Here is a 27,422-nt window from a genome sequence, read left to right as displayed (position 1 = left end):
TTGTGAATCAACATTTTATAAACTTACAAAAAAACATAGAAAATACAAAAAGGAATGTATATGCAAAAGTGCCACATATATACAAAGCAATTTAACGAATATCATGTAAATTGTGAGAATATTAAAGGGGCACTACACAGTTTTGGAGAATAAATTCAAACACAGGATTGTAATATTTTTCAATATCAATGATGTAATAATGCAAACTCTGAAACATTTTGTTTTTCTACAACTGAATTAAAAAGCTCAGGGGAAAGTAAGGTCCCAAGAGCACTGTTTTGAAGCTCGAAAGGTGGCAGGGTCCGCCAAATAAGTAAAACAATATGAAATTGTATTGTCCTTTAAAGGTCAGTATGTTTATTCAGTCATGAAAACAAATACAGTTTGTTTATTTTGTTTGTTAAGGCATAAAAGAAAATCAGCTTCTTCTTCCCCAAAACTACATAGTGTGCCTTTAAGATTCAAGTAAATGGACCGAAAATAAGGCACATTGTCCATTTCCTAAATCCAGTTACACTGTCCAGCACATTTTCAAAAAGTGACACAATTTTAACAATTTAAAAAAAGAAGCCAGTGCAAGTGTACTAAAATATCCAAAATAGTGTATCAACAATTTCCTCATCTCACATAAAAAAAAACAAACATCTTCTTGGCTCAGATTTACTGTGGTATTGCACCCTCTCAGTCTGAGTTTTAATGTCAGATAACCAGAGTGCTCGTTGAGGCGCATCTAGAAGATCTCGAGGATCGTCGGAGCCTCTCCACGTTGGCTGGCTGAGGGGAGGCATCAGCTGGGCTTCACCACTTTCAGCGAGTCTGGCAAGGCACCATAACCGCTGACCAGGCTCCAGCATCTTTTTTGTTTTTTTTCTACAAAGCTGGCACGGCATATTGTCACCCTCCTCTTCATCCTCTTCCTCTCACTGCTCAGATGGCAGGCTGCAGCTTGGTCAGGTTCCTCTGGTGCATGCTGTGGTGGCGCATCAGCTCGTCAGAGCGAGCAAACTTCTTCTGACAGTTGGACCAGCGGCAGGTAAAGGGCTTCTCACCTGACGAGGAAGGGACAGACAAGGAAAAAAACAGGAGAAATGTTTGCTTTAGAGTGACTTCACCTCTCGGAGCGCAAGCTTGAGGTTTCATTGGATACAAATTAAAACGTTAAGAAGAATGGAGAGGTAGAAAATAAAGGTATACGCACTTGTTTTACCTGTATGAGTCCGAGTGTGCGTCTTAAGATGGTCTGACCGTGAAAACTTTCTCTGGCACGTCTCGCACTGGAAGGGCTTCACTCCTGCACAGAGACCCAAACGGTTATTGTGGTGGCAGAGATGGAGTTGGAACAGGTGCTGCGTGTTTGTTCAGGGAGATTTGTCATTTCAACACAGAGAACAATAACATTAACTAATTTGTCATTCACCGGTAACAATGAACTGTTCATTTTCTGTAATGAACAGATTGAATGAATGGAAGAAAAATCAAGAATTTTAGTTGATCAGATAATTTAATTGAGCATGTCTTGTTTGTATAATTGAAGATATAAGAGCTGCAGCAGACTTGTGTAGAGGTGACATTTCTGATGATACAACAGATGATATTGTACAATTTCCAATGTTTCGTGACAATGATTATGACATTCATTTCTTAAAAAGTAGAAGTATGAGACACATATGTAAAAAGAGAAGCGAGAGAGGGAACCAAGGCCGTAGCCAGGATATTAAAAATAATAAAGGCACGATTACAAAACACACCCTTCAGAAAAAATTTGATCAGACATTCTAAAATAAAATCTATAATATGTTTTGATTAGAATTTGGGTTTGTTGCATTCTCACTTTAGTTGAGTTTAGATCCCTGCAGAGATCTCGCACAGTTACTCGACAGTGGCGTACCTGTGTGTCGGCGCTGGTGCCTCTTTAACTGGTCGGAGCGAGAGAATCTGCGGCCGCAGTCTGTGAAATCACACTGGTAAGGCTTCTCTCCTGCAAAATAAACCACTCACGTCATTAGCACTTCATACCTGCACAATTCTGGGCAGGTTAAAAGGGATATTAAGTCACATCGTCTTGCCTGTGTGTTTGCGGCCGTGCATCTGCAGGTGTGACAGCTTGAAGTATCGCTTGCTGCAGCCCGGATAGGCGCAGACAAATGGACGCTTCTCGCTGGCCTCTGATGACCTCACAACCGGCGGCCCGATACCGGGTACCCGCCGAACATCCTTTACGAAAGAGAAGAAGGAGAAGTTAACTTTTTTGCATTTATTCTATGTGTGTATGTGTGTCTCTGTGTGTGAACTGAACTCTGACTGACCTGGAGTCCTCTGAAGATGCTGTGTGTGTGTATGTGGTACTGGGCACTCACGAGCACGGGTGGAGGCGGGGCTGTGGGGTCACTGTCGTAGCTGGTTGAATGGCCACTGCTGTATAGGAGACACATCGAGGATAAATTGAAACACTGAAATTCTTAGTAGTGGTGATGACCGTAAGAAGGACACAAAAGTGTGCAATAGCAAACTAAAAATAACAGGCAAACTGCACAAAAATACAGAAAAATAGTAAATACATAGCGATTCTACTGCAACTTCAGGAGGAGGAAATGCATGACTGCATCCACACACAAACTGGAATCAAACTGTTTTCTGAAACAAACCTGCACATTTTTCAACCATCACCACTACCTGGCTATCCTAAACAAGACTATTACTCTAAAACCAAGTCCTTGAAGAAGTCCAGCCCCTGTTTGCAAAAAAAAAACAAACTCAAAGGAGTCTTTAAAGCATACAACAGAGGAACACACATCCACAGATATGACCATGCTCCTCTCCTCTTCCTGATTTCCCCAGGCAGCAGGCCAACAGCCATCTGGTGATATCCTCCTCTTCCTCCTCCTCTGCACCAGCGCAAACGCTGGTCAGGACCGGAGAATACGGCGTGTTATTTTGATAAGAACAGAAAAAAGAAGGCTCACCTCTTCATGGAGGATGCCAGGGTGTTCATTTGGTTCCAGGTCACACAATCCAGCTGAGATGCCATTTGGTACAGGTTATCACTGAGAGAAACACACAGCACAGTCGTTAACATCTAACATCTGATTTTTTTTGTAATTTTCAAGGCGAGGAAGTGTGTTTTTACATTAACAAATTGAAGGGTTGTGGAGCGAGGTTCTGACAGATGAATGGGAAAATACCGCTCGTGCCTTTGTTTTGTTTTTCTCTCGTTATTAATAGGTTATCTTTGGGAAATCCTGAAATTAGAAAACAGCGACAATATTTGTGTTACTGTGCCGTCTTCCTGTCATTTCTCCTCCCTTGTATGGATAATGAAGACGTTTCATTTGGGGGGGGGGTGTTGGGGGGGAATTCCAAATCGCTCGCTTATTAACACATCCTGTCCACCCACCACACTCTTCACTGGCTTCATTAAAAAACATGGGCTCTGAGCCATTCTTTACCTTGGCAGATCACACTAGCGCACCCACACACACACACACACACACACACACACACACACACACACACACTTGGAGATGCAGGCTGTGCACTCTGCGGGGGTGAGTGCCTCCGTGCCTAGTACACTGTGGACCAGTGCATGACATCACTCTGTCCTCAGTATCATTAAAGGCGGGAACCGGTTTCGGGGGAATTCTGGACAGCATTCCTTGAGAAGTCCTTGAGGGAAGGCTCGTGATGGCTCGCTAATCAGCTCTGAACTATGTTAGACTGTGGAAAGACTCACTGATATCTGTCACATATTTACAGTGTGTGTGTGTGTGTGTGTGTGTGTGTGTGTGTGTGAGAGAGTGTGTGCATGTGCATGTCTCTGTTTGCTTGAGGGTTTCCAGTTCATGCCATAAGCTGTAACAACAGCAGAGTCTTCCCTTCTCTTATCAGTTGCTGTTCCAGTATTTGGGTTGCACATGTTCCTTTTTCTCTAACAACATTGCGGGGCGGCATTCAAAGAATTTGATTCCAATTTACTCCTTGAGATGTTTTACATCAAAATGAAAACAAGTTGGAAACACATCCAGAGGTTAAAATAAGCAGATTCCCCAGCTTGAACTACCCCCCAAACCGCCCACACTCAACTTTCACTTTCACTGAACTTGTCTCTTTTACTTTTCTCCTCGTTTTTCCTCGGGGTGGACTCAGGCACATCAGCAGTATATCACTCTCTGTTTGTTTTGGCCTGCTGAGCACCAGTGGGCAGCACTTAACCTCAGAACAAATTAGGATTCGCAATCCAGACAGTGCAGAGCCAGACGCAGGGCTTAACGCAGGATCATAAAGAGTTCACACTTCTGAAAATTAACCGGCGAGGGAGCAAGCTGCGTTTTTGTGGAAAAGAATCCAATGTCAACTTGATGAGCGAGGGGGCTGGAGTCGCACTGAGGGAGAGGCTTCAGGGAAGCAGGTGTCAAATAAAGCCACGTTAAATACAAGCAAGCGTAAAATAATTGTACCTGTTGTAGTTTCTCAGCAGCAGAGCCTGGCTACTGGGACAGGATTCGGAGGGATTGTGGCAGCCAAACATGGGAGGAGGAGCCGAGTACTGCTGGTCAACTGAACATAAAAAGATGCAAAAAAAAAAATGCTTGAGAATTGCTGCCAACTAACATTTTTTTTACAGTATCCATAAATCTAGCAGTTTTGTCTTCATTATAGATCAATTGTTTGTTTATAAAATGTCAGAAAATGGTGCCTTTTCCCAGGAGCTGCCATATTCCAACTGCTTGTTTTATTCAACCTACAATCCAAAAAACAAAGACGCTCATAGAAGAAAACAGGCGAATATGCACATTTGAGAGAAAAAAAACTAAAGCAGTTAATCAATTAAAAACAAAAATGTCATTAAAAAGCTGCCTTCAGCAGCTCACAGTTTTCTTAAGCTGAAGACTTTCCCAAGATCTTGTATAAAAAAGTTGCTTCATCAGAACAAACACACAACACATTCCTATATAAAAATATATATATATACTCAAAATGAATCCCGGTTCATTTCAAAGACACACAGGCACACTTTTGTACACGCATGTCTGCACAGACGCACAGCCCCTCACCTCAAAGAGAGGACGGGGTCAATCAGAAACAGTGCTCCTTTTCAGGATCATATAGTATAGTGGTCCCCAGACAGTTTTTGACATTCCAGCAGAGTCACATAAAGCTGTTTCCTCAAGTTATCATTTCCAGAGTCATTAACCATACGTGTGCTTAAAGAGCGCGAGGGAGAGTGTGTTTATGTATGCCTGCGTATATGAATGTGTGTGCAGACAGAGACGGAGGGAGATGAAGGAAAAAGGGGTAATAGCTGTTCTGTCCTGATATGAAAGATGACATGTTACTTATATAACCTTGCTGTGACTTGACAGTCTCTCAGTCTGAGAGTCAATTTAGTGAAAAAACACTTCAGGATACGGACGGCTACCTATGTTGTTTGGCGGTGACAGCGTGTCCTCGTGTTTGAAGGACAGGCTGGAGAGCTGAGGGGTGTGGTGAGACGGAGTGTGACCGTAACTGGGGTTGCTGTCTAGACCCACCGCTCCATAGCCTGAGAAGAAAGAGCACAGAAAGACAACAATCGGAAAGTTAGAACGATACGATCCGACGTCTTGGCCTGTTATCCACATCCCCCCTGGTAGTGACTGCACGTCCCTGGAAGAGTTACCACAGAGAGACATTCATTAAACTCCTAAGTCCTCTTTCCTTGTAACATTTTCTTTTTTCCCCCCCATCTATCTTCGGCCTTGTGGTTGCAAAATTTACGGCAGGTGGAAAAAGAAAATTTGGCAGCACACCGCAGATGGACTGAGATGAGCTACTGTAGAATACGCTCGGTCAAAAACAAGGGTGAGCGGTAAAGAACTGCATGCATGCTAACTTAATTACAGCTATAAGATCTATTATTGCAAGCATTCCTGTGCGGATGGAAAGTGTCACATTTGAGAGAGCGATGTAAAAATGACCTTTTGTTTGACACACACAGGCGCCGTCAACAGGCTGCTGTATCTTGAGTCAGGCCTGAGAGGGATGTTGAAAAGTTTCAGAGAAAAATGACTCACATGCGACTCTTACTTAAAGCCCATCCTGTATTTTTATTACTTCATCAAAAAACTACTTTCCACTGAGCAAACTGAGACTCATATTGCATGTTGTCTCTGAAAAGTCTCACCGGCGCACACATAGAGGTCCAAACCCCCGACCTCTGAGTTACGAGCCCCAGCAGACAAAAAAACACAAGCGTTGTTTACAGTAAGAGGTAGCGATGAGAGCGCTTCACAGGAAACAGGGATGAAGTGCCAGATTAAAAATTCCAGATAAACAACAGATTCAATCCCTGTATCCTGCTCTTCTGCTTGGATTTAGGAAAAATCCCAGAAGTATTCAGGGCAGTAAATCAAGCTTGTGATTCATTGTTCGTCACTTTTCATTTCTTCTACAGAAATACTTCAGAATAAACACCCAGGAAACACACAATCAGCGGGTCCAAGTAATATTAGATAACACCTGTGCATGCCAAAAAAATCAAAACTTATAAATGCAACACTTCAAGGTCACTGGTTCACAATCAGTTGATGAGTGTTTAGAGTATTTTTGCCCCCTGGCGAGTTTCTTTTTATTTCTCTGTATGAATTACGGTTCCACTCCAACATTCACTATGGCAGCTTAACAGGCCATCATGTTTTTTCATACATGTCTAATTTTGTACAAAGTACATTTACTCGAGTAATTGTACCTAAGTACAATTCTGAGGTGCTTTACTTGACTATTCATATTTTCTGCAGCTTTACATTTCCACCCCACTAGAGTTTGGAAGCAAACATTGTACTTTTACTCCACTACATTTATTTAGAGAATTAAGCCACAAGAAGTCAGAGCCAAAGTAGTGAAAAGTAGTTTTGAGCCAGTGATAGTGATATTCTTTAAAAGCCTCCTAATAATCAACTTGTGAGTAAAATGTCTTTGAGTATACTGAAAAGTGTTATATAAACACAATCCTATCATTATTAGTATTATATCAGTATTGGCTCAATTTTGACTCACAGATTTTTGCAGCGCATCATAAAATCTTTGATAATTAAGCCAGAGTTCTTCGAACTTTAGATGAATGCATGAGAACAACGTAGGATCACGGGACATACTGGAGGGAGGAGATTTAGATGAAACTTATGAATGATTTTCCAAGTGATCTGTTCCAAGTTATGAAGCCAACACACCAATGCCAATACAGCCGCTGTGACTGACTGTTGTGGCTTAAAAGTAAACGTGCATTTTCTGTGGCTGAGTGCAGAGGAACTGTTATAGATCGCTGCCAGAGCATCACCAGGAAGCTGTCAAGCCTATTCCTGACACGGGACAGAATGACCCAGTACAGCACACAACATCCTGCTCAGACACAACACTGTCAACAACCTCTAAACATGGATTTACACCATGAACACATACAGCAGGAAGTGGAGAACCACTGGCTTGTAATAGAAATGAAACATTTAAATTGGTGTGTAAAGATGATAGCCCACTTCGTTCAGCTAATGAGAGAAGACAGAGGTGGACTGAGAAGAGGTGGGACAGACACTGAGCATGCTCACCCTGGTTCCTGGGTGCAGGAGGACTGTCCACACAGCCGGGCAGGTAAGTCCCATTGGGAAACATCCTCGGTTGACCTGCAGTCGGCTCCCCGAAGGCCCCGACCCTGCAGGGGCCTGAGCCTGTGAACTGGCCTGAGAAGTGTACCGTGAAGGCCCCGAGTCCACAGTGAGGGTCCTCGATAGGCTCAGTGGTCCCCCATCCTGGCTCCTGCTTGATGAGGGAGTGGTGGGAGGGCAGGGAGCCGTAAGGAGACCCAGGGTGGAGGTCCAGCAGTTGGGTCCACTGGCCACCGCCGACAGACATCCCACAGCCACCGCCGGCTCCTGGTAAGGATGGCACAGGGGGTGCTGGAGTCAAGAGGGTCAGATCACGAACATCTGAGCCCATCGACATGGCTCCATACGGCTCGGTCAGCATTGGTGAAGGCGGTTTTGAGACAGTCCAAGAAAAAAGTGAAGGTATTCCGGTAAAAGAGAACAGAACAGCTGGGAAACTTAAAAGTCACAGAGTAATAAAACTTCTCAAAGTTTAAAAACAATACGCGTCGAGTCTGCAGAAACACACGTCAGTGGTCGCAGCACACTGCAGGAGCCATATGTCCATGCACTGAATAATGTACAGAAATTAATACGTGATGAAAATCTGGATCCCGAAGTCTCGAGCTCCCTGAGTGTCTGCAGTGGGGTAACAGCGTCTTGTCCCTGTGTCTCTACAACGTCTGACTTTCCCTACTCTCCTGAAGGCTCAAATACTACATAACTCACTGGACAGGGGGAGGAGCAAGGGAGGCTGAGAAGAAAAAGATGACTCCCTTTGCTTCGACCCAGCCAGCGCAGACTTTACTTCTGAGTAGATTTTCTGACTCACATCACATTTGCATGAGCGGGTGTTGCTCTTCAATCTTTGTTTAAACACAAGTGTTGCTCATATTGAGTGTTTGTGTAAGAGGGAGAGAGATGCGTTTTTTTTTATTATTATTCTGTAAGGGATGAACTGTAAGCATTAATTAGCTACAAAAATAAAAGAGTAGTTGGTCGATTTTCTATGTTTACAATAATTAATTTGTTTTTTTTTCACGGCTCAGAGATTTTTCAAACTTTGATATTCAATTTTTTATGAGTGTGTGCGCCAAAGAATTCTGGATGTCTGAACATGTGCAAATAAACCAAAGTCACACATTGAAAGATTATCGAAAGAAAATGTCATTTCAGAAATGGTTAACCTGAAATGTTTTACCATCTGTGCACTTTTGACCTGAGCCGCTCTCTCAGACATTCCTCATAATTTCTGAAGCCTCTGATTCATCTGTTTTCTCAAACATATCCCACTTTCAAAACAAGTTACCACTGGGATGAGGCAACATTAAAAAAAAGTGAGTCAATCGGAAATGTCAGTTTTGTTATGTCTTTATTCTTCAGCAATACGCTCTTGAAGGATCAGGGTCAAAGGTTTCGAGAGACTTGTAAAGAACATGTATATCATGGTCTTGAGTTCCAATGATTTCTACAGCTCCTGTGTCTCTGTAATGGAATGAGTGGATCACAAACCACTTTATCACAAAAACATCCATGAAGTTTGGTCCGATAATGAATTTATTATAACCTACATACTGTATACATACAGCAACTTGAACAATCAGTTCTGGTGATTTTAGGAATCTGAGTCAGATGTTCTTTGTAGTGCTGCCTCTTGACTTCTTCTGAGTGATGATGATTGATGACAGCTGATGACTTTTCTGGGCCCATTTTAATAGGGCTTGGTTGCCACGCCCACTGGACTCAGCCACAAACACTACAATGGGGAAGTCTAAGGAGCTCAGTGTTGATCTGATAGAACATATTTCTATTAAGTCAGGAAAGTCCCTTGGAGCCATTTCAAAGCAGGTACTGTACAGGTCCCAGGATCCACTGTACCAGGATCAACACAAACTGGATGGTCAAGAGTCAACCAAAAACCACCAAACAGCAAGTCAGCAGTGAATTAGAAGCTCCTGGAAGACAGGTAACAGTGTCCACAGTCAAGTGTGTTTTAGATCATGATGAGCTGCCTCCTCTCTCCAGAAACTCTCCCTCTCTCCTTAAAACTCGACTGAAGTTTTCTGCTGATGACATGAACAACGAAAAGAGCCTTCTGGAGGAAAACTCTGTGGTCAGATGAAAAAAATAACTAAGCTGTTTGGTCACAATGAGCAGCAATATGTTTGGAGGGGAGAAGGTGAGGCCCTTCACCGCAAGAGCACCATACCTGTCAATCATGGTGGCGGCAGTGTTATGCTGCGGGCCTGTTTTGCTGCCAGTGGATCTGCTGCAATAAAAGGAAAGTAAATGGAATGACGAAGACGGAGGAGTCTTGGGTGCAGTTGGGAGTTCCAAGAAGGTAATGATCCCAGACACACATCAAATCTAGTAAAGGCTAAATGGCTAAAATAGGCTAGAATTAAGGTTTCGGGCATGGCCTTCCCAAAGTCCTGACTTAAGCCACATTGAAAGCCACCAAATTTGGTTGAACTTTAACAATTCTGTCAAGATGGGTGGTTAAAAATTTTAAGCCAGAGGCCTGTCAGAAGCTTGTGGATGGATATCAAAAGTACCTGAGGTGAAAAGGGCCAAGAGAGATTGAACCAAATATTAGAAGTACTGTATGTATATTTTTGACCCAGCAGATTTGGTCACATTTTCAGAAGACCTATAATAAATTCATTATTAAACCAAATTCTATTAATATGTTTTGTGATGAAGTAGTATGAGTTGTAAAAATCATTGGAAGTGAAGATGCGTTCTTCATGAGCGTATATAAATGTTTGACCATGACTAAATAGCTATTTCATAAAAAAGTTTTAAAGATGACGGTAAGTGATTTAATCACAACTGACTTGTTCTTGTCCTTTATTCATTATTACTCAGAATGTATAAATGGTAAATGCAGAAAACATCCTCTGAATTTCTCCCATTTTGGAAAGAGCACTGTTTTGCTGAAAGCAGCTCGCATAAACTACACGGCCTTGGAGCAAAGCCACATCACACAAAAGGATAATTATTTATTAGTCGAAGAGAGGGGGAGTGTGTGTGTGTGTGTGTGTGTGTGTGTGTGTGTGTGTGTGTGTGTGTGTGTGTGTGTGTGTGTGTGTGCGTGTGTGTGTGCGTGTGTGTGTGCGTGCGTGTGTGCGTGCGTGCGTGCGTGCGTGCGTGCGTGCGTGCGTGCGTGCGTGCGTGCGTATTTGTGTGTGAGTGCTTAAGAGATAGAGGTTTTGACCTTGAACTCAAGCTTAACTCGATGTGGAACTACACAGGAATGCAGTAACTCGGAATATGCCTATAAATTCGAGACAGCTGCTGTGGATCTTTTCACATTATTATATTTGTCAGATCAGCAGTCGGGTTCCTCCTTTTTCTAAAAAGCTTGAAACCGTGACAATGAGTTGCAAATCAGTTTTAAAAATACACTGCGCTGCATTTAGTGTCGCACAACGGTTCATTATTATAGCTCAGATGTGATGAGACCGTGGTAATCTTGATTGAAGAGGAAAAGAAATTGCACATTTCATTGTTTGTATTACTGTCCTAGTAAGTCCTAAGGTCACTACAAGATATAACAGGCTGGATGGAAACCAGGGGAGCTGCAACCTTTATAACAGTCATCTGATGGATGAGAATCATATCTGGTTTGAATGTAGGAATGTAAGTATGATGACAGATATCTGCCAAAGATTTATTCAAACCACCCATCTATGCTTAGATTATTTTGTTATTACAAGCAGAAAAGCCAAAAGTTATTTGTAAACTGCCTTATTGAAGAATGTCATATTACTTTACTTTAACATTACTTAGGTCCCAAGCCCAAACATTACTTAATGAAAAATAAAGAAGTGAAACAAAACTTCCAGTCTTTTCTTACTTCACCTCCATTGTGTGGGCATTATGTGAGTCTCAGTATCAATCCTTAATTCAAATGACTTTTTTTCACCCCAGAACTAATGGCCCATTTGACCCCTTTACCATTTATGCCACAATATGGTGAATCATTATAAATCATCCGCCAGTGAATTGGTTTTAGGCAGTGACTTCATCACACGCTCATTTTAAGATGGCAATAAATGCTGCAAATTTAAGGTAGAAGACCAGGGCGATGTTGAGATGAAGAATGTTCACCAGCTCCTCTCATCAACATCTGGAATATTAGTCTAGGATTCCAGTTAACACCAGTGACCCGAAGTCGGCTTCAACAGAAGTGGTGGGTGGGTGGGTGGGTGGGGGAGGGACACCAGGAATGGGCACAGAGAAGGGAAAAGTGATACACAAATGCAGAGAAAGCAAGAGCGAGAAGTCTTAAAGTCACTGCAAGAGTGATGAAATAAACTGGCAATCTGCTGAAGTGGTATTAACAGAGCCTCCTGTAGGTCATCGCTGTCATTATTTCACAATATCACAGATGTGTCGCTAGCTGACCTTTTAATTCCAGTGTTGGTGACTTTTGTCCTGCAAGTTCAGTTGCTGCAGCCCTGCAGATGCTGCAGTTTTTAACACAGTGATTGTATTAATGATGATGATGTATTAATAACGGTAATTCGGGTTGCTGGTGCAAAACCAGTAGTGTTGACAGGATACAGAGCAAAATAATAATAAATTTACTAGACAAACTCCCATTCATGTGACACAACAAATGGGCCTAAGAACTGTCCAACCATTATACCTTGTGGGAGATTGTTTCGTAGTCCTGAATCCATCATTTTGACGCTTTTTGCTCAAACTGGTTCAGAGTTCAAAGTAACATAAATTGTTGGACACTATTTGACAAGCGTGCTAGAGCTTAAATCTTCAAGGACTACAGTAAAATAATGTACCAGTTTTTGCGAGAAGAGGAAATATCAGTCTTACAGTCGAAGCGTATCTGATAACATCCATAACAACGGTCATAACCTTACACATGCCCCTAAGAGTGAAACGCAGATTTGTCTGGGTGGTTTGTGCTCACTGGGAAGACCAAGTGCTCCCTGACTATTCTTGGAAATAAACGAGTGCAAAGGCAGAACCGTACCCCTGAGGAACACCCAGACATTCAGCGGATGTCCACGTAGCGACTTCAAAATAGTAGCAAAGAGGATTAATTTCTCCCACAACAATTTGAGAAACCTCCTGCGGTCCGCCCACGACAAACAAATAAAGTTAAAATATTGTACTGCGTGTACAAAAGGTTGAAGCACAATCAAAAGGATCTTGCCAAAAATCAGACAGAGAGATAGAAAATGCAGCGCCTCCGAGCCAAGGCAAATGCTGGTCATGCCTTCCCCAGTGGAGTCTTTAGCGGGGATTCATCAAAAGTGACGGGGGCCGGGAGAAAACAACCCTTTCAGCCCCGATGACGGATGGCAGTCCCCAAATACACCCATTCTTCCAGATCAATCTCTGGTTAACTCAGGGTTTAAAACAACATCACTATGCAGAGGAAGGGAAATGGTCAATACTGCCTCTGACCCTTAACCAGTAATACACAAGGCTCAAACTTTCTACAGCGTAATGAGTACGGGGGAATTTGAGAGGGGTTCGTTTCAGCCAGGGAGATGTTTAATAAACTACACAGATATGTGACCTGGCAGGAGGACACATGTCAAACAAATTGCTTTTTCCATTTTCATAAAAATCTGTATTCATGCTACTGCAGCTAAAGATAGTTTATTAAGCTGAGCACTGATGCTTTAAAGGGGCATGTTTACTTACAGTTTTAAAGAGGCAATGCGTAAAGACTGTTCAACTTCAGTAGACATCTCTATAACACAGTATGTAGACATGAAGTCAAAACTGTCATTTCTTCACATTTACTTGATATTAATTGTTCTTTTTTATGTTTTAAACAAAAACTCTGCCCGGTGTAACCATTAGTAATCCGTATTTGAAATGCATGCGACATTATCATTGAACCAACCTGCAGGAAAAGACTGCCGAACAGGTGTTACTCTGATGTGCTGACAGCGGCATAAAAAGAGGCTTGATCCTTCACTTCTCTGTGTGGGCACGAAAAACAAGCTGATAACAAACAAAACAGCAGTGTGTTGTAATGTTTCATCACTTCCCCCTATCTGCTTGTGGTCTCTCGGAAATGGTTACTATTTAAAACAAAAGTCAGACAGAAAGAATATCCCTCTGTCTTCCTTGGTACATTCTCAGAAAGATTACATGGAAGCGTTGCCAGGCATCTGCCCTTTGAGATAACAAAATCTGAATCCTCACTTATTGCTTTGTACAGCCTGGATACATTAAGAAACATTTACATTTTACCAAACCAGACTGCGCTTCAAACAGCACAAACATTGTTCATCTTCCCTGTGACTGACCGACATGACAAACCATCGTCAGTTTTTTATTCGCTCTCATGTCAGCTCTGAGCGCTCTTCAAAGTGTTGCATATCAGAGTTAGAGATAAGACGCAGAGGAGAAAGATCTGTGGGAGAGCGAGCGTTTCCATGGTTCAAGTGTCAGACACAACAGCGGTCCAGTGATCTTTCACACACCCGTTCTCATCTCTTGTTGACCACCACCTTTCCCCTCTAGTCCAAAACGCAAGACACCTCCCCCCCCCATATTCATACACATTCAAGCTAAACCTGGATCATTAAAAGAAATTATGGATATATTCTTTGATACTGTCAACAAATCCATAGAAATGACCAAAACCAAAACTGCATGTGTCCATCTCTCTGTGCCTTATGACTTTCTCAGGTTAACTTGGGCCTTCAGTCCAAAGCCAACTAGTTCCTTGCGAGGATGCTTACATTACTTTAACATTAACACATTTGTTGCACTAATGCAACCTGCTTACAGATCAGTTATTTCCTCAGGCTGCCAGACTCCTCAACTCATCCTCCACGTTCTTCCGCAAGTAAATGACATGGCATTTTACACTGATGTGCACATACTGTAAACTCAAACTATATTATAGTTATGTATGCACATACACCGATCAGGCATAACATTATGACGGCCTGCCTAATATTGTGTTGGTCCCCCTTTTGTTGCCAAAACAGCCCTGACTCGTCGAAGCACGGACTCCACTAGACCACTGAAACTGTGCTGTGGTATCTGGCACCAAGATGTTAGCAGCAAGTCCTGTAAGTTGAAAGGTGGGGCCTCCATGATCGAACTTGTTTGTCCAGCACATCCCACAGATGCTCGATTGGATTGAGATCTTGGATTGAGAATTTGGAGGCTAAGTCAACACCTCAAACTCATTGTTGTGCTCCTCAAACCATTCCTGAACCAATTTTGCTTTGTGGCACGGTGTATTATCCTGCTGAACGAGGCCACAGCCATCAGGGAATACTGTTTCCATGAAACATGGTCTGCAACAATGCTTAGGTAGATGGTACATGTCAGAGTAACATCCACATGGATGGCAGGACCCAAGGTTTCCCAGCAGAACATTTCCAAAAGCATCACACTGCCTCCGTCAGCTTGCTTTCTTCCCATAGTGCATCCTGGTGCCATGTGTTCCCAAGGTAAGCGACAGACACACACACCCGGCCATCCACCTGATGTAATAGAAAACATGATTCATCAGACCAGACCACCTTCTCCCATTGCTCTGTGGTCCAGTTCTGATGCTCATGTGCCCATTGTTGGCACTTTCAACGGTGGACGAGGGGTCAGCATGGGCACCCTGACTGGTCTGTGGCTATGCAGCCCCAAACGCAAAAAAAAAAAAAAAAAGCTGCTGCTGTGTATTCTGACACCTTTCTATCAGAAACAGCTTTAACTTCTTCAACAATTTGAGCAACAGTAACTCTGTTGGATCGGACCACATGGGCCAGCCTTCGCTCCCCCATGTGCAATGAGACTTGGCCACCCATGACCCTATAGCAGGTTCACCACTGTTCTTTCCTTGGACCACTTTTGATAGATACTGAAAACTGCTATACATTTAGTCAGTGGACACCACTTGTTTTTATTTCAACACAGCTGCCATATATGTTTTCTTTACTAAAGTAGATAATAGTCAAATGTGAACAACATAAACCAACAAGGCAATCTGAGAGGGTGACCACGACCACGACAGGAGAACAAGCAGCTGCTTCACCCACTGGTCCCAGACCTGTTCTGCAGCACAGAGAGAACTGAGGGTTCTGTCACCTGCAGCATGTTTAAACTCTGAATGTAGAAGTGTTAGTAAACAGGGCCTTGATGGTCGTGACTGAAACTGTTTGAACTTTGATCTTTAAATGTTGTTTACGGGGTCGTGGAAAGGTGATGATGCACCTGCACGAGAAAGTTTTAGTTCTGTCTGAGATCAATCAGCATTGTGTGTGTGTGTGTGTGTGTGTGTGTGTGTGTGTGTGTGTGTGTGTGTGTGCGCGTGTGTGCGTGTGTGTGTGTGTGTGTGAGGTCGGGGTCATTTTAGGTCATAAAATTTCAAGATGAACAAACAATATGTAAGGCGTTTTCTCTGCTGTTAAACACAGTTTTGGATCATTTTTGACCACAAGGAGGGTTAAATGAAGCTTGATACCTTGATGTTCATTGTAATGATGAAGTATTTTCAGAGAACGCAATCATTGGACATTTTGAGTTTCCATCAGTAGTTTTGCTAGCCATTGGTTGGATTGGCTAAACATTATGTTTTCCTCACTGGACACTTTTCTTTTTATCATTTTCCAAAGATAAACATGATAATGGTTCGTGTTTTGAAATCTTGCTAAAAGCTGTGCAAATTACAGTTATTCCGGCAAACTGTACATCTCACTGATGGAATTGGCTGTGAATTCAATAGGGGAGAATTAATATAATCATAGAGGGTGTCATTAAGGAATGTAAATTATCAGAGACAAATTAAACAGCACAAGCTGGAATAAAAAGACACTGGGATGACTGAATGTAATCTTGAAAAATGAGAAACTTTGATTTTATCTCCAAATCGACTTTGAGTTTAGCTGAACATCTTATGTCTCATCCCAGCAGGTGTCTGTGTGTCAGCATCAAGGCCAGCCTTTATCAGGTCTTTACAGTAAACCACAGCCTCTTTCATGCTGTCACACCCTAGCAGCTGTGGCCAGGGCGTAAGCAGTCATCAGAAAACATTTCAGATATCTCTGGTGGTAACTGTCTGTTGTCATACCCTTGAGCCTCATTATGAAGCTCGACAAGTTTACGGGATGACTCGAAGGTTTGCGGACAATGATGGGAAAACAGTACAATTACCACAATCATGTGAGCATGACTTCTGACACATTCGCTTTAGGGAAATGCCGACTGCAACTTTCTCAATCCCAATGCAAAATATTTAGCCACTGCACTGATTGCTGACAACACTGTGGTTGATCTGTAAAACATTTCTCATGCTATACCTCTGTGGTCTATTTATCATTTTGTAGATTACATAAAATAAGACATATAACTCCTATGAGACACAGTATAGCTTTTTGTGATTAAAAAAAAAAAAAATCTAAAAACATTTGTCATGGGTCCGAGCAATTAAAATCACTATTGAGACAGTTCTAATGGTTGTCTGTTCTCTGTCTTCAGCATTGTATTTATCAGCACTGATGAAACAGTCTACATGGTATCACAAAAGCAACGGGTCACACAGTGTAACATGCCTCTAATTAGTATTTCTGAGATGTGGCATGTGTAGCTTCAAGCCAAATGTTGTGCAATGTATCCCCAATTGAAACAAATCTGATTCTTTGTTTGACTGCGCCTTATTGCTTCTCCTAGCCTGTGAGTGTGTTTAATATAAACACACACTGATGACAAGAGACCACTCCATCATTAACAGAGCCTTGGTCCTACTGCAGTGACTCAGTCTATCTCAAAGGGGAACTTCAGAATTCCTGGAAGACTGTAGCGGGTTTTTTTTTTGTTTTCTAATGGCTGCTGCCATTAGTTTGAAACAGAGCACACACATTCCACACAGGGGGATTAACAGACATCAGATAGCTCAACACCCCAAACCTTTGATTGATTGCTGCAGCCTTTGGTGTGATATGAAGCTGGTCATTAAGTGATATGGCGAGATAACAACGGTATTTCACGTAGCAACCTTTTTCCGGTCGTATTTTTGCAGCAGATTGCTTGTTACAGTTACAATATGTCTGTAACATCTAAATGCCAGATGAAAGCAATACAATTCTACTTAAACTGATAAAATAAATAGTAAATGAATTGCACTCAGCCAGAGGTGTGCAGCTATCACAGCATTCAGTAAGGTGAGTTAAGTGCACACACACACACACACACACACACACACACACACACACACACACACACACACACACACACACACACCGATGCACACATCAGAGGGACAAGGCATTTTTCACTATACACATTGAATAAGGTTTGGTTTTGTTAAAGGTGCATCAATTCACTTGTGGCCAGTAGGGGGCGAAAAAACACAAAAACATACTGATAGATGTTAGATATCAGGTGTGAATCTTCACCTGCCTCACGACGCCATACAATTCACCTGTCAATGATTCCAATTGCACAATAACTCTGGATGCATCTTGATGCATGCATTGCATCCTCCATTTTGTATTTTACGGCACTACTTTTTCATCAGATGATACTAACAATAAGATAAATCTAACTCCTTTTTAATTTAGACGGACCTTTCAAAAATTAGACTAGAGGTAATGTAAAATAAAAGCTGAATCTTTTCAATAGCAATATCATGATCATGCACATAATCATGACAAAATCGAAACATATAACTGGCCTCACTGTATTCTTAACGGTGTTGGCAAGATGTTGGCTTCAGGTGAAAAACGGTAAGTGGTAAGTTATTGTTGTGCAGCAGAAGTTACACACAGTGTTTGTCTCGTCCAGTTTGTATTCCTTGCGAAAAATTGGATAGATGCCCATAAGTCGGCTGTCAAAAATTAGATGTGTTTTTTTTTATCACTCATTGCTGATATTTCCGCCCTTCAGATATCTCCCAACATGAGCAACGCGAATGTAACTAACTTCTTAATTATTTGAGAATCTGCAAATCATTTTTTGATTGATTAATTAATCAGTTAATCTACAAAATGTCAGGAAATCAGAAATAATCCCAAATGTCTCCAAAGCCCAAGGTGATACATCAAATTTCTTTTACCTAATATTTCTATCAAATCTTTGTTTTTAGAATAAACTAGTCAGTATCACAAGGGTGTACTGGCCCTAATCTTACTGTATATGAGAAATTAGCTGAGATATTATAACACAAGTAATGAAAAGAAATTAACTAGTCCTTGCTGTGAAACTTATTTTGAACTATTTGTTCACAACTACTAGATGGTAGCCATGCATGCATATCAACCACAGGGTTTATATATCTACAGCTGTGGACAGTTAAAATCCATTAGAAGCACCCCATGGGATTATGCATGTCTTTGACCATTGTGGACTTTAATATCTTCACCCTGTTTGTTTATTTGTTTCTTGTATTAGTGTGTACATTTGGGGAGGGTGAGTCAGCTTAGCGAGTAATTAACAAGCAATTCGCTCCACCTAGGGAAGCAGGGAAGTTACTCATGCGATGCATGCTGACAAGGTCACTGGCTGATAGATGAGCCTGAGCAAGGGGATTTTTCAGAGATTGTGAAGGCAGGCAGAACTGTGGGAACCAGACAATTAGTGGGCGGAAGGTAGGCAGCCATGTTGGATGATGACCATGAGACTACTGGCTTGCATGGACACTCACCACTTGGCTGCCTGACAGGGAGAAAACAGACACCTGGGCTCGACTAACTCTTAAACCACAGTCATTTGTCTTGGAGGGGGTTGAGCAGGCAATTTGCCAGCAGTTTAGGGAGAGCATGGGCTTTTTTCTAAATAAACAAGCATGGAAGAGACACAATGTGAACATAAATATCTCAGACGTACACATGAACATTCATACATATTCACTTTCGGATATATATATTAGCCTTTTGTCTTATATCGTATACATTTCTTGATCTAACTGGCAAATATAGAGATGGGATCGCACACGCATACACACAATCATGGACAGAAACGCATTCACTTAACACAATATATGTGCCTATAAACATCAGGTCAAATCTAGTACATCAACATTTCACTATTTTCTCAATTAATCCAAAGCTATTTTGAGAAATTACATGAGACAGCAGCTGTAAGGTAGGCTTGGTTAGATCTTTAAAACTCTTGACATCCAGACAGCAATCAATAAAACAACTGCTCTGATGAAAACAAAATGCTGGTATGTGTGGCTGCTGTGGGTTTCTAATGAGCTCTAATGATCTTTCAATTCAGCCGAAGTGAAAATACTGGACGGGCTAACCTGCCTTTCTACCTACGTAGTTGTCTGGCATTTTTCCACAAAGCTAGGCCGATATATTGCTAAAACTATTAGCTAACACTTCCCTTGCTGGCTAGCAACAGCTACACAGGAGTTGGTGTTGGTGTAGTCAGTTGGCCTGCTTTCATGTGTTTCAGATGAGTTGCTATCGGTGAGATACTGTCGAAATCCAGCTTGCTCTCGCTGGTTTCTACAATCTCACCAACATCAGATTTAAAGTTGCACAATGTAGTTGTGGGAGTGAAATTTTAATCAGAAGAGAAAGATCATCACTGACGTGTCAAACTAAATAAACAAACTATCTTTGTTTTCATGACTGAAAAAACTAACTTTAAAGGACAACACAAATTTATACTGTTTTACTTTGTTTGTTTCTTTGTATGGCAGACATTGCCACATTTCTAGCTTCAAACAGTGTTCTGGGGGCCTTGTTTCCTGGACTAAGAGCTGAGGGCTAATATATACATTTCTAAATTTGTATAATTACCTCATTAATATTTTGAATATTTCAATTCCAAGTCTGGATTCCTTCTCCAAAACTACATAGTGCCACTAAAAATGTTTTTGTTGTGTTTTTTTTTTTTTTTTTTTTTTACAATGAAGTATACTCAAGCAAAATAAAAGTACTAGAGTTAGAGTATTTACAGACAAAAAACTAACTTGTGGAGATAAGAGTTTCTTGCAGAATGGCTAAAAAAAGAGAAGTTTCACAGAAATGCCTTTTAACATAGAACATTACTTTTTCCTGCAAAGGTACGCAGAGATGAATTAGCTTTGGCAATATCTGCAATGATTTCACAACCGTGAGGAAACTGATGACTTTAAGACGTGCACTGCCGAACTGAAGTGGAATGACCAACACTATTCCGCTGAAGTCTTCCCTCATTCACCAACACGACACACCCACTCAGGCATCAGTTAAAGTTGATGATAACACGCTCGATTGCATCCAGTGAAGCCTGCATTGTATGATAGTATGATATAAAACAGGCTAAATCCAAGTTTAATACATGTACCAGGTACAGCCTCGGTGGAGTTAAAAGGTTTACCCCAGTCCAATACCAATGCTATTTTCAGGACATTGCTGTCATGACTATTATTTAGGCTATTAAGCATCATAACACACTGTGGCAGTTTTAAAGACCTTTTAAAGAAGACAAAAACAATGTCTCACATGCACCTGGAGCTTCAAAGCCTCCCAAAACTCTTATTCTGGCCTTGAAATACACCAGACACTTGACAACAGCTGTTAATCAGATAATGAAAGCCTCGCAGTTACACAAGCACACTTGTGGAGAAGCGGCTATAAATTCTTCGCCGTGACAGCATACAAGGGAAGGGAGAGAGTGAGGGTGGGATTTGGTACCAGGCACTTGCCTTCCCAATAGAATGACGAGGCATACCAGCACTGTGGTGAAACACTCCAGCCATTTCCCCTTCAGGGCACTATTTTGAGGCACCTTTCCTGTTGACCGCAACAGAGTTCCCTAAAAGTAACTGCGAAGAGATATATGTGACAAGCGGACATTCAAGGAAATATGACAAAGCATGACGTGTCTCTGAATTCATTGAATACTCTAAAATACACATATCTAAGAGACGGATGGAGTGCGAGCTCCAGTGTCTTCTCTCTGGGACTCACACCTCAAATGTTTGTAACCTAACTATGTATTTTCAGGGTGAACTCCATCTCCACTTACCCTTTTCACCTCACTCACCTCAATCACCAAGTGACCTGCCATGGTAACAATAGACAGGATCACACTCGGCGCACAAGGGTTAGGGTTAGGTGGGGGGGTACGGTGGAGGAGCGCTGCCCTCTGACACTGTCAGCGTTTCCGGGTTGGGAAGGCTCAGGGTCAGGCCCGCCATGGTGGTCCAACGCAGATGGACCGCAGCTCAATCAGATAACCTCTCCTCTGGGGATCAGGTTCACCTCTGTAACTCTCATCCAAGACATCCAGGGTTAATCTCTCAGAGAGAAGACTGATATCTGGATTAGAAAGAATGAACGATGAGGATATGTTCGTGGTGACAAATAAAAATTTAGGAGGTTACATGACCTCTGAAGGGAAAGGGGGGTGCACTTGATGAGGGTATCTGGGAAAATGCTCATTCAAGTCCAATAGTGTATGTGTTTAACAGTGGACCATGTAATGATAAGTAGGTTACATTAAGTTTTTTAATTAAGTAACCTTGTTGGAGGGATCACCTCACATCACATACCAGACATCTCTCTGAAGCGGTTTTCAGGTTCCTGCAGCTTTAACAGCACGACCCGGAACAGCAAGAGTCTCCCCGGCACTGTTGCCGTTTCCTTTCCGCTCGGATCTCAGCAGTGGTGAGAGCGTGGATTTCATCCTCCGAGCTCACAAAGTCACCTAAAATGAGCGTCCCGGCGTTTATCGACATTACGGAAGAAGACCAGGTACGAGTGATTCGTTCAAACACCCGCCTGTGTGTTGTTCTACCGGCGGTTGAGTCGATAAATGGGGGCTATCTTAACCGGATAAGTTAGCATGCTAGCTAGCTAAGGTGCTAACCGTGCTTACGTTAGCTGCTGACAGGTTAGCTAGATAGCGACATATGTGAAGGTACATTACGACTATATGCATCATAAAACACAACGGTAAAGAGATGTCTATGCGAATTAGTTGAGAGTCGATTAAATTAGCCGCGTTCAGCTCAATAAATGTATCTCTGCTTCCATCAGATAAGGCTCAAAGGGTTGTAATGTTAGCTTAGAGTGCTAACTGCTGAGCGAGCAATCTAAATAAACAATGGCGTAACAGAAAATAACTCCCTACACAAAGCTTGCGGCTTGTTCGCCACGATAGCTGAGAAACATAAAGTGAAAACAACATTTTGATGAACTGCCTTCCTCTGTAGCTGACTGCAGCAAATCATTTGCTGTCGTCATTTACACACTGTTAGACATGTGTGGTTTGGTACTTTTTGTGCTGTTGGGTTTTATTTTAGCACTAACACTTTATTTCACTGTCTGGCGTCACAGGCCTCAGAGCTGAGAGCCTACATCAAGTCTAAAGGAGCTGATATATCAGAGGAAAACTCTGAGGGTGGACTTCATGTAGATCTGGCTCAGATCATCGAGGCGTGCGATGTGTGCCTCAAGGATGATGACAAAGGTAGGTGATGATGAAAACTGGTTCACCCATCTACTACACTTTCCCTGCCATGGATAAAGTCTGTTTATCATAAACATCTGGCTCTGAAACCAACTCATGGTTGGAGTACAACTTCTAATTCCTTGGGTCATTCTCTGTCACTCCCTCCACAGATGTAGAAAGTGTGATGAACAGCATCGTGTCTCTGCTGTTGATCCTGGAGACAGACAAGCAGGAGGCTCTCATTGAAAGTCTATGTGAGAAACTGGTCAAGTTCCGTGAAGGAGAGAGACCCTCGCTCAGGATGCAGCTGTGAGTCCATTTTCTGTTTGCTCCCCTAAATCCGTTAACAGTGGTGCCTCTTCATTGTTGTTTTGGGAATCTCTGACCAAGAGTGCTGTCCAAATGCACAGAAACGTAAATTATCTGGAGATTAGCATCAGGATACTGTTGAGAGAAGGAAGAGTTCAAGAATCACATCTACATTTAAACACTTTCTTACAGGCTCAGCAACCTGTTCCATGGCATGGATGAGAACACTCCAGTGAGGTACACAGTCTTCTGTAGCCTCATCAAGGTGGCGGCCACTTGTAACGCCATCGCCTTCATCCCCACTGACCTAGACCAGGTATGACTACTCACCGTGATTAACTGCTCTAACTGATTACAAGCACTGCATTGCCACCATTGGTCATCAAATTGCTTTGAGCTGCAAAGATGACAACAAGAAGAAAAAGGAAAGGAAGTCACTTTTTAAAGCTCTACGGGCTCCTTTTTTCCTCTGCAGTTGATCTCTGATGTGATATATTTGTGATGCTTCTCAGGTGCGCAAGTGGATTGTTGACTGGAACCTGAACACAGAGAAGAAGCACATACTCTTGAGGCTCGTGTATGAAGCTTTGGTTGACTGCAAAAAAAGGTAACTAAATATCAAGTAAGAGGTGTAAAACTTAAATGTGATGTGCACTGAATCAGAAAGATGACAACACAGTATTTAAGATTAATAACTCCTGCATTAAATATAAATGTATGTTCATTTTATGGATGTACACACCTCTGAACCTTACGTTCTGTGTTTCATCTGTCAAGTAATTTATCTCCGTAATCGTCTCATTTCACAGTGAAGCTGCAGCAAAAGTGATGGTTGAGCTGCTGGGAAGTTACACAGAAGACAATGCTTCACAAGCTCGTGTTGATGCCCATAGGTAAGCTTGGTGACCCTGTTTAACACGAGTCATTAAACCTAGATACAACTTACACCCTTTATAAATACATACATAACATACTGTTCATACATAAACACATGTGTCTGTGTCCCTTTATCTTTAGATGCATCGTCCGTGCTCTCAAAGACCCCAACACCTTCCTGATCGACCACCTGCTCACACTGAAACCTGTGCGCTTCCTGGAGGGAGAACTCATCCATGATGTAAGTACTGAAGAATGTGCTGTGTTTAAATTTATAAAATACATGTGTGGCATTGTCAGATATTTGTTAGAAATGTAAAAAAAAAAAAATACATAAATGTTTTGTTTTTAAGAAATTACACTTTCTCATTGTCACAAAGCTCATCCTAACCATTATGTTTCAAAACAAAGTCATTGTGACAACCCTGCCACTTGTATGTGGAGATCGTTGCCTAGGTCACATGATTAGAACTGTAAAGCTCTGTGATGTGAAAGCCTCTTGGCTGTTTTACATGTGTCACAGATGCATTTTTTGATATGTAGTGTCAGTGACAGCTAATACAAGCACAGCTCGATATTGACATGCCAATCAGTTAAAAAGATGGAACACTGAGCAGCAGGAATGTCTGTCCATTAATGCTTGAACAGGTTTAGACAATGGAAACATATTTTAAATAGTGTGTTTACATTCTGTTATGTTTATTATGTGTTCATGGGTCAACAGGTATTTCCAAAGGTTTAAATTGTTCTTAGATTGCTGTATTGGAGCCAGTGTGACATACGCTTCATTAATCGCTTAATTAATTGGACCTGATTATTATGATTTTGTTCCAACTGTGGTTCTACAGTCTTACAATGACATTTCTCTATCTTCTTACTCTTTTTCAGCTATTAACCATCTTTGTGAGTGCAAAACTAGCAGCATATGTAAAGTTTTACCAGAATAACAAAGACTTCATTGATTCACTTGGTAAGTATCCACAACTTTAGATATTGATTGCTCAATTCTACATTCAAACAATCACACAGGTTAATGATTGAGGTAAATTATAGTCCTATGGTTTGTTTACCCTTAAATGTTGTTGTACATATATTTGAATAGATACAAATATGTCTCTCCTCCTTACTATTTTAATAATTCAAACCTGACATTTTAGGTGCATTCTCATTTCAAACAGTACTATCTTTAAAACAGTTTAGAGTATAGTGTTGCAACACTTTCAGACCTTTCCCACTGTAAGAACCGCCTTGTTATAATTTATACACCTCAAACATACAGTTGTTACTATGAGGAGTACTGTGGGGAAATGTTAAATCTCTTTAAAGAAATACACTGTGATTGTGATTTTAATATAATAACAACTTTGATCCCTAGACATTTTCCCTGTATGAATATAAAAATGCATCTAAAAACCACCTGAACCACCTTTTTCAAAAATAGATTACAGCATCTATGTAATATAAACCTGTGCCGATGTACTGTGCTCTGTTGACACAGGACAGGAATGTGTGTGTGTCAGCAATATGTCCGCTTTCTTTCTCACTACTAAAGGCTTAGCTGTAATTACTAGCATGTGTAGGATGGATTCTCAAAACAGACAATGTGGAGTGTTGTTTGTGTTAATGAGTAGATTCCCTGACTGCATGCTCCTAAATGTAGAAACAATTATCACAGGGAAACTCCCTCAGTCGAGGGTAATCGGCTGTGACTGTTTTGTGCTTAATGATCCCTGCGTGTTTCTCTCCAGGCCTGTCTCATGAGCAAAACATGGCCAAGATGCGTCTGCTGACATTCATGGGCATGGCGGTGGAATTCAAGGAGATCTCCTTTGACACCATGCAACAGGAGCTGCAGATTGGAGCTGATGATGTCGAGGCCTTTGTCATTGACGGTACAAGCACTTCACCTCACATTAATCTTAGCTGTCTATCTGTGTTAAGTATGCTCCAAGCTACAAGTGACTAATGGTGGAAAATGGTAGTCATTGCCTAGAATGCAACAGTGATCATCAGACATGAGAAGGATTTAACAAACTACAGTGAGAAAATGGCAGAGAACCAAGAATAGCACTTTCAGTGTTTTGTGACGGGGATTAGCTTCCTCTCCAATTTCATTTTCCAGGTGCATTCACTCTTAAAGCATTTCTGTGTCAGTTGTGTTTTTATTGCTTTTCGTAAGAGCTTTTGCCGTCTCTTTATTCCCCTTCTGCTTTTTTCTTCTAGCTGTCCGCACCAAGATGGTGTACTGCAAAATCGACCAGACACAGCGAAAAGTTGTTGTGAGGTAAGCTCTTTGATCAAACACTTATGCATGGCTTAAATGTAAAATACATTTTGACTGTCCTCTGCCCGTTAAAAAAAAAAAAGTACTCATGGTGCCACCACCGCTGCACTGTTGGTGAGGCATGCATTTGTAATTGGTGTTGTTCATCTGTAATGTATTAAGCGTAAGCAGGTCATTTTCCAGCACAGTTCCTCAATTCCCATCATATTATTTTTCAGTTCTTATGACTAATGCATCAGATTATATTTCGAAAGTTGGGACTTTTTCCTAATTGTGTTTAACTCTTTACTGGTATTAAGATGTGAAAGCTGTGTTTAGCACTGTGTTCAACAGAGGACATGACTTGAGAGCAGAGAGAAATGGATTAAGGCTGCCTGACTCGATCCCCTGGCAATAGTTTACGTTTACGCTTTCATTTTTAGTGTGGAACCCATCTAAAGTGTTATTACTCTTTGGCCATTACATTGTGCTGTCAACATTTACTTCATGATGATCCGCTTACAAAAAAACTTGTCTTTCGCCATTTTAATTAACAGCCGAAAATCTGTAAAATGTTTCACGTTCATGAGTCTTCTGTTTTATCTTTTTCGCTGTTCTTTTATTTGTTTAATGTAGGCCAGTTGGAAGTTGAAGAGTTGGAAGACACAACCTTGGCCTGCATTTATTTTCGCCTAGTTAACATTTTTGCTTTTGTGTTTTTCCACTCAATCAGCCACAGCACACACCGCACCTTTGGCAAGCAGCAGTGGCAGCAGCTGCACGACAGCCTCACCTCCTGGAAGGCCAACCTCGCAGCCGTCAAGACTAGTCTGCAGGCCTTGTCACCTTCTGCTTAATTCCACCTTAACCCGACTGTCTAGACTGCCTGACCCTCCATTCTTCTCTGCCTTTCAAACCCTCAGACTGAAATTATCAGCTTTTATATACATCCAATAAAACAACAATGGAGATCA

General features: G+C 41.7%; 2 protein-coding genes across 7 annotated transcripts; one reads left to right on the top strand and one right to left on the bottom strand.

Annotated features, from left to right (window-relative positions):
• Positions 1–22,234, bottom strand: wt1b (WT1 transcription factor b). 6 transcript variants are annotated; one of them, XM_037095591.1, is made up of 11 exons: positions 22,099–22,234; positions 21,591–21,865; positions 7,578–7,901; positions 5,417–5,539; positions 4,455–4,554; positions 2,964–3,044; positions 2,307–2,415; positions 2,067–2,214; positions 1,889–1,978; positions 1,199–1,291; positions 1–1,049 (listed from the first exon to the last, which is right to left on the bottom strand). In XM_037095591.1, exons 3-11 carry the CDS (start codon positions 7,879–7,881, stop codon positions 928–930), a joined length of 1,170 nt encoding a protein of 389 aa, XP_036951486.1. In that variant the 5' UTR covers positions 7,882–7,901; positions 21,591–21,865; positions 22,099–22,234; the 3' UTR covers positions 1–927. The 6 variants fall into 6 exon arrangements, with proteins under 6 accessions (XP_036951486.1, XP_036951487.1, XP_036951483.1 ...); XM_037095592.1 differs by lacking the exon at positions 7,578–7,901; XM_037095588.1 differs by lacking the exons at positions 21,591–21,865; positions 22,099–22,234 and adding an exon at positions 9,823–10,646 and having other exon boundaries at positions 7,578–9,721.
• eif3m (eukaryotic translation initiation factor 3, subunit M) lies at positions 22,143–27,422 on the top strand. Its single transcript, XM_037095593.1, has 11 exons — positions 22,143–22,300; positions 22,886–23,018; positions 23,171–23,309; positions 23,502–23,625; positions 23,822–23,916; positions 24,119–24,202; positions 24,327–24,426; positions 25,074–25,155; positions 25,934–26,077; positions 26,409–26,469; positions 27,182–27,422. Exons 1-11 carry the CDS (start codon positions 22,259–22,261, stop codon positions 27,303–27,305), a joined length of 1,128 nt encoding a protein of 375 aa, XP_036951488.1. The 5' UTR covers positions 22,143–22,258; the 3' UTR covers positions 27,306–27,422.

Source organism: Acanthopagrus latus, chromosome 4, assembly GCF_904848185.1.
Source record: "Acanthopagrus latus isolate v.2019 chromosome 4, fAcaLat1.1, whole genome shotgun sequence".
Classification (NCBI taxonomy): Eukaryota; Metazoa; Chordata; class Actinopteri; order Spariformes; family Sparidae; genus Acanthopagrus; species Acanthopagrus latus.
The sequence above is the reverse complement of the archived record's forward strand: the minus strand, read 5'-3'. Positions and strand labels throughout refer to the sequence as shown.

Excerpts from the sequence above, each read along its gene's own strand:
- wt1b (XM_037095587.1), bottom strand. The coding sequence starts at position 7,995 with ATGCTGACCGAGCCGTATGGAGCCATGTCGATGGGCTCAGATGTTCGT. Across the intron at positions 4,555-5,416 it reads GTCACCGCCAAACAACATAG|TTGACCAGCAGTACTCGGCT; the intron begins GTAGCCGTCCGT and ends TTTTATGTTCAG. Across the intron at positions 2,416-2,963 it reads CTGGCATCCTCCATGAAGAG|CAGTGGCCATTCAACCAGCT; the intron begins GTGAGCCTTCTT and ends TCTCCTATACAG.
- eif3m (XM_037095593.1), top strand. The coding sequence starts at position 22,259 with ATGAGCGTCCCGGCGTTTATCGACATTACGGAAGAAGACCAG. Across the intron at positions 23,310-23,501 it reads CCCTCGCTCAGGATGCAGCT|GCTCAGCAACCTGTTCCATG; the intron begins GTGAGTCCATTT and ends ACTTTCTTACAG. Across the intron at positions 24,203-24,326 it reads GCTCGTGTTGATGCCCATAG|ATGCATCGTCCGTGCTCTCA; the intron begins GTAAGCTTGGTG and ends CTTTATCTTTAG.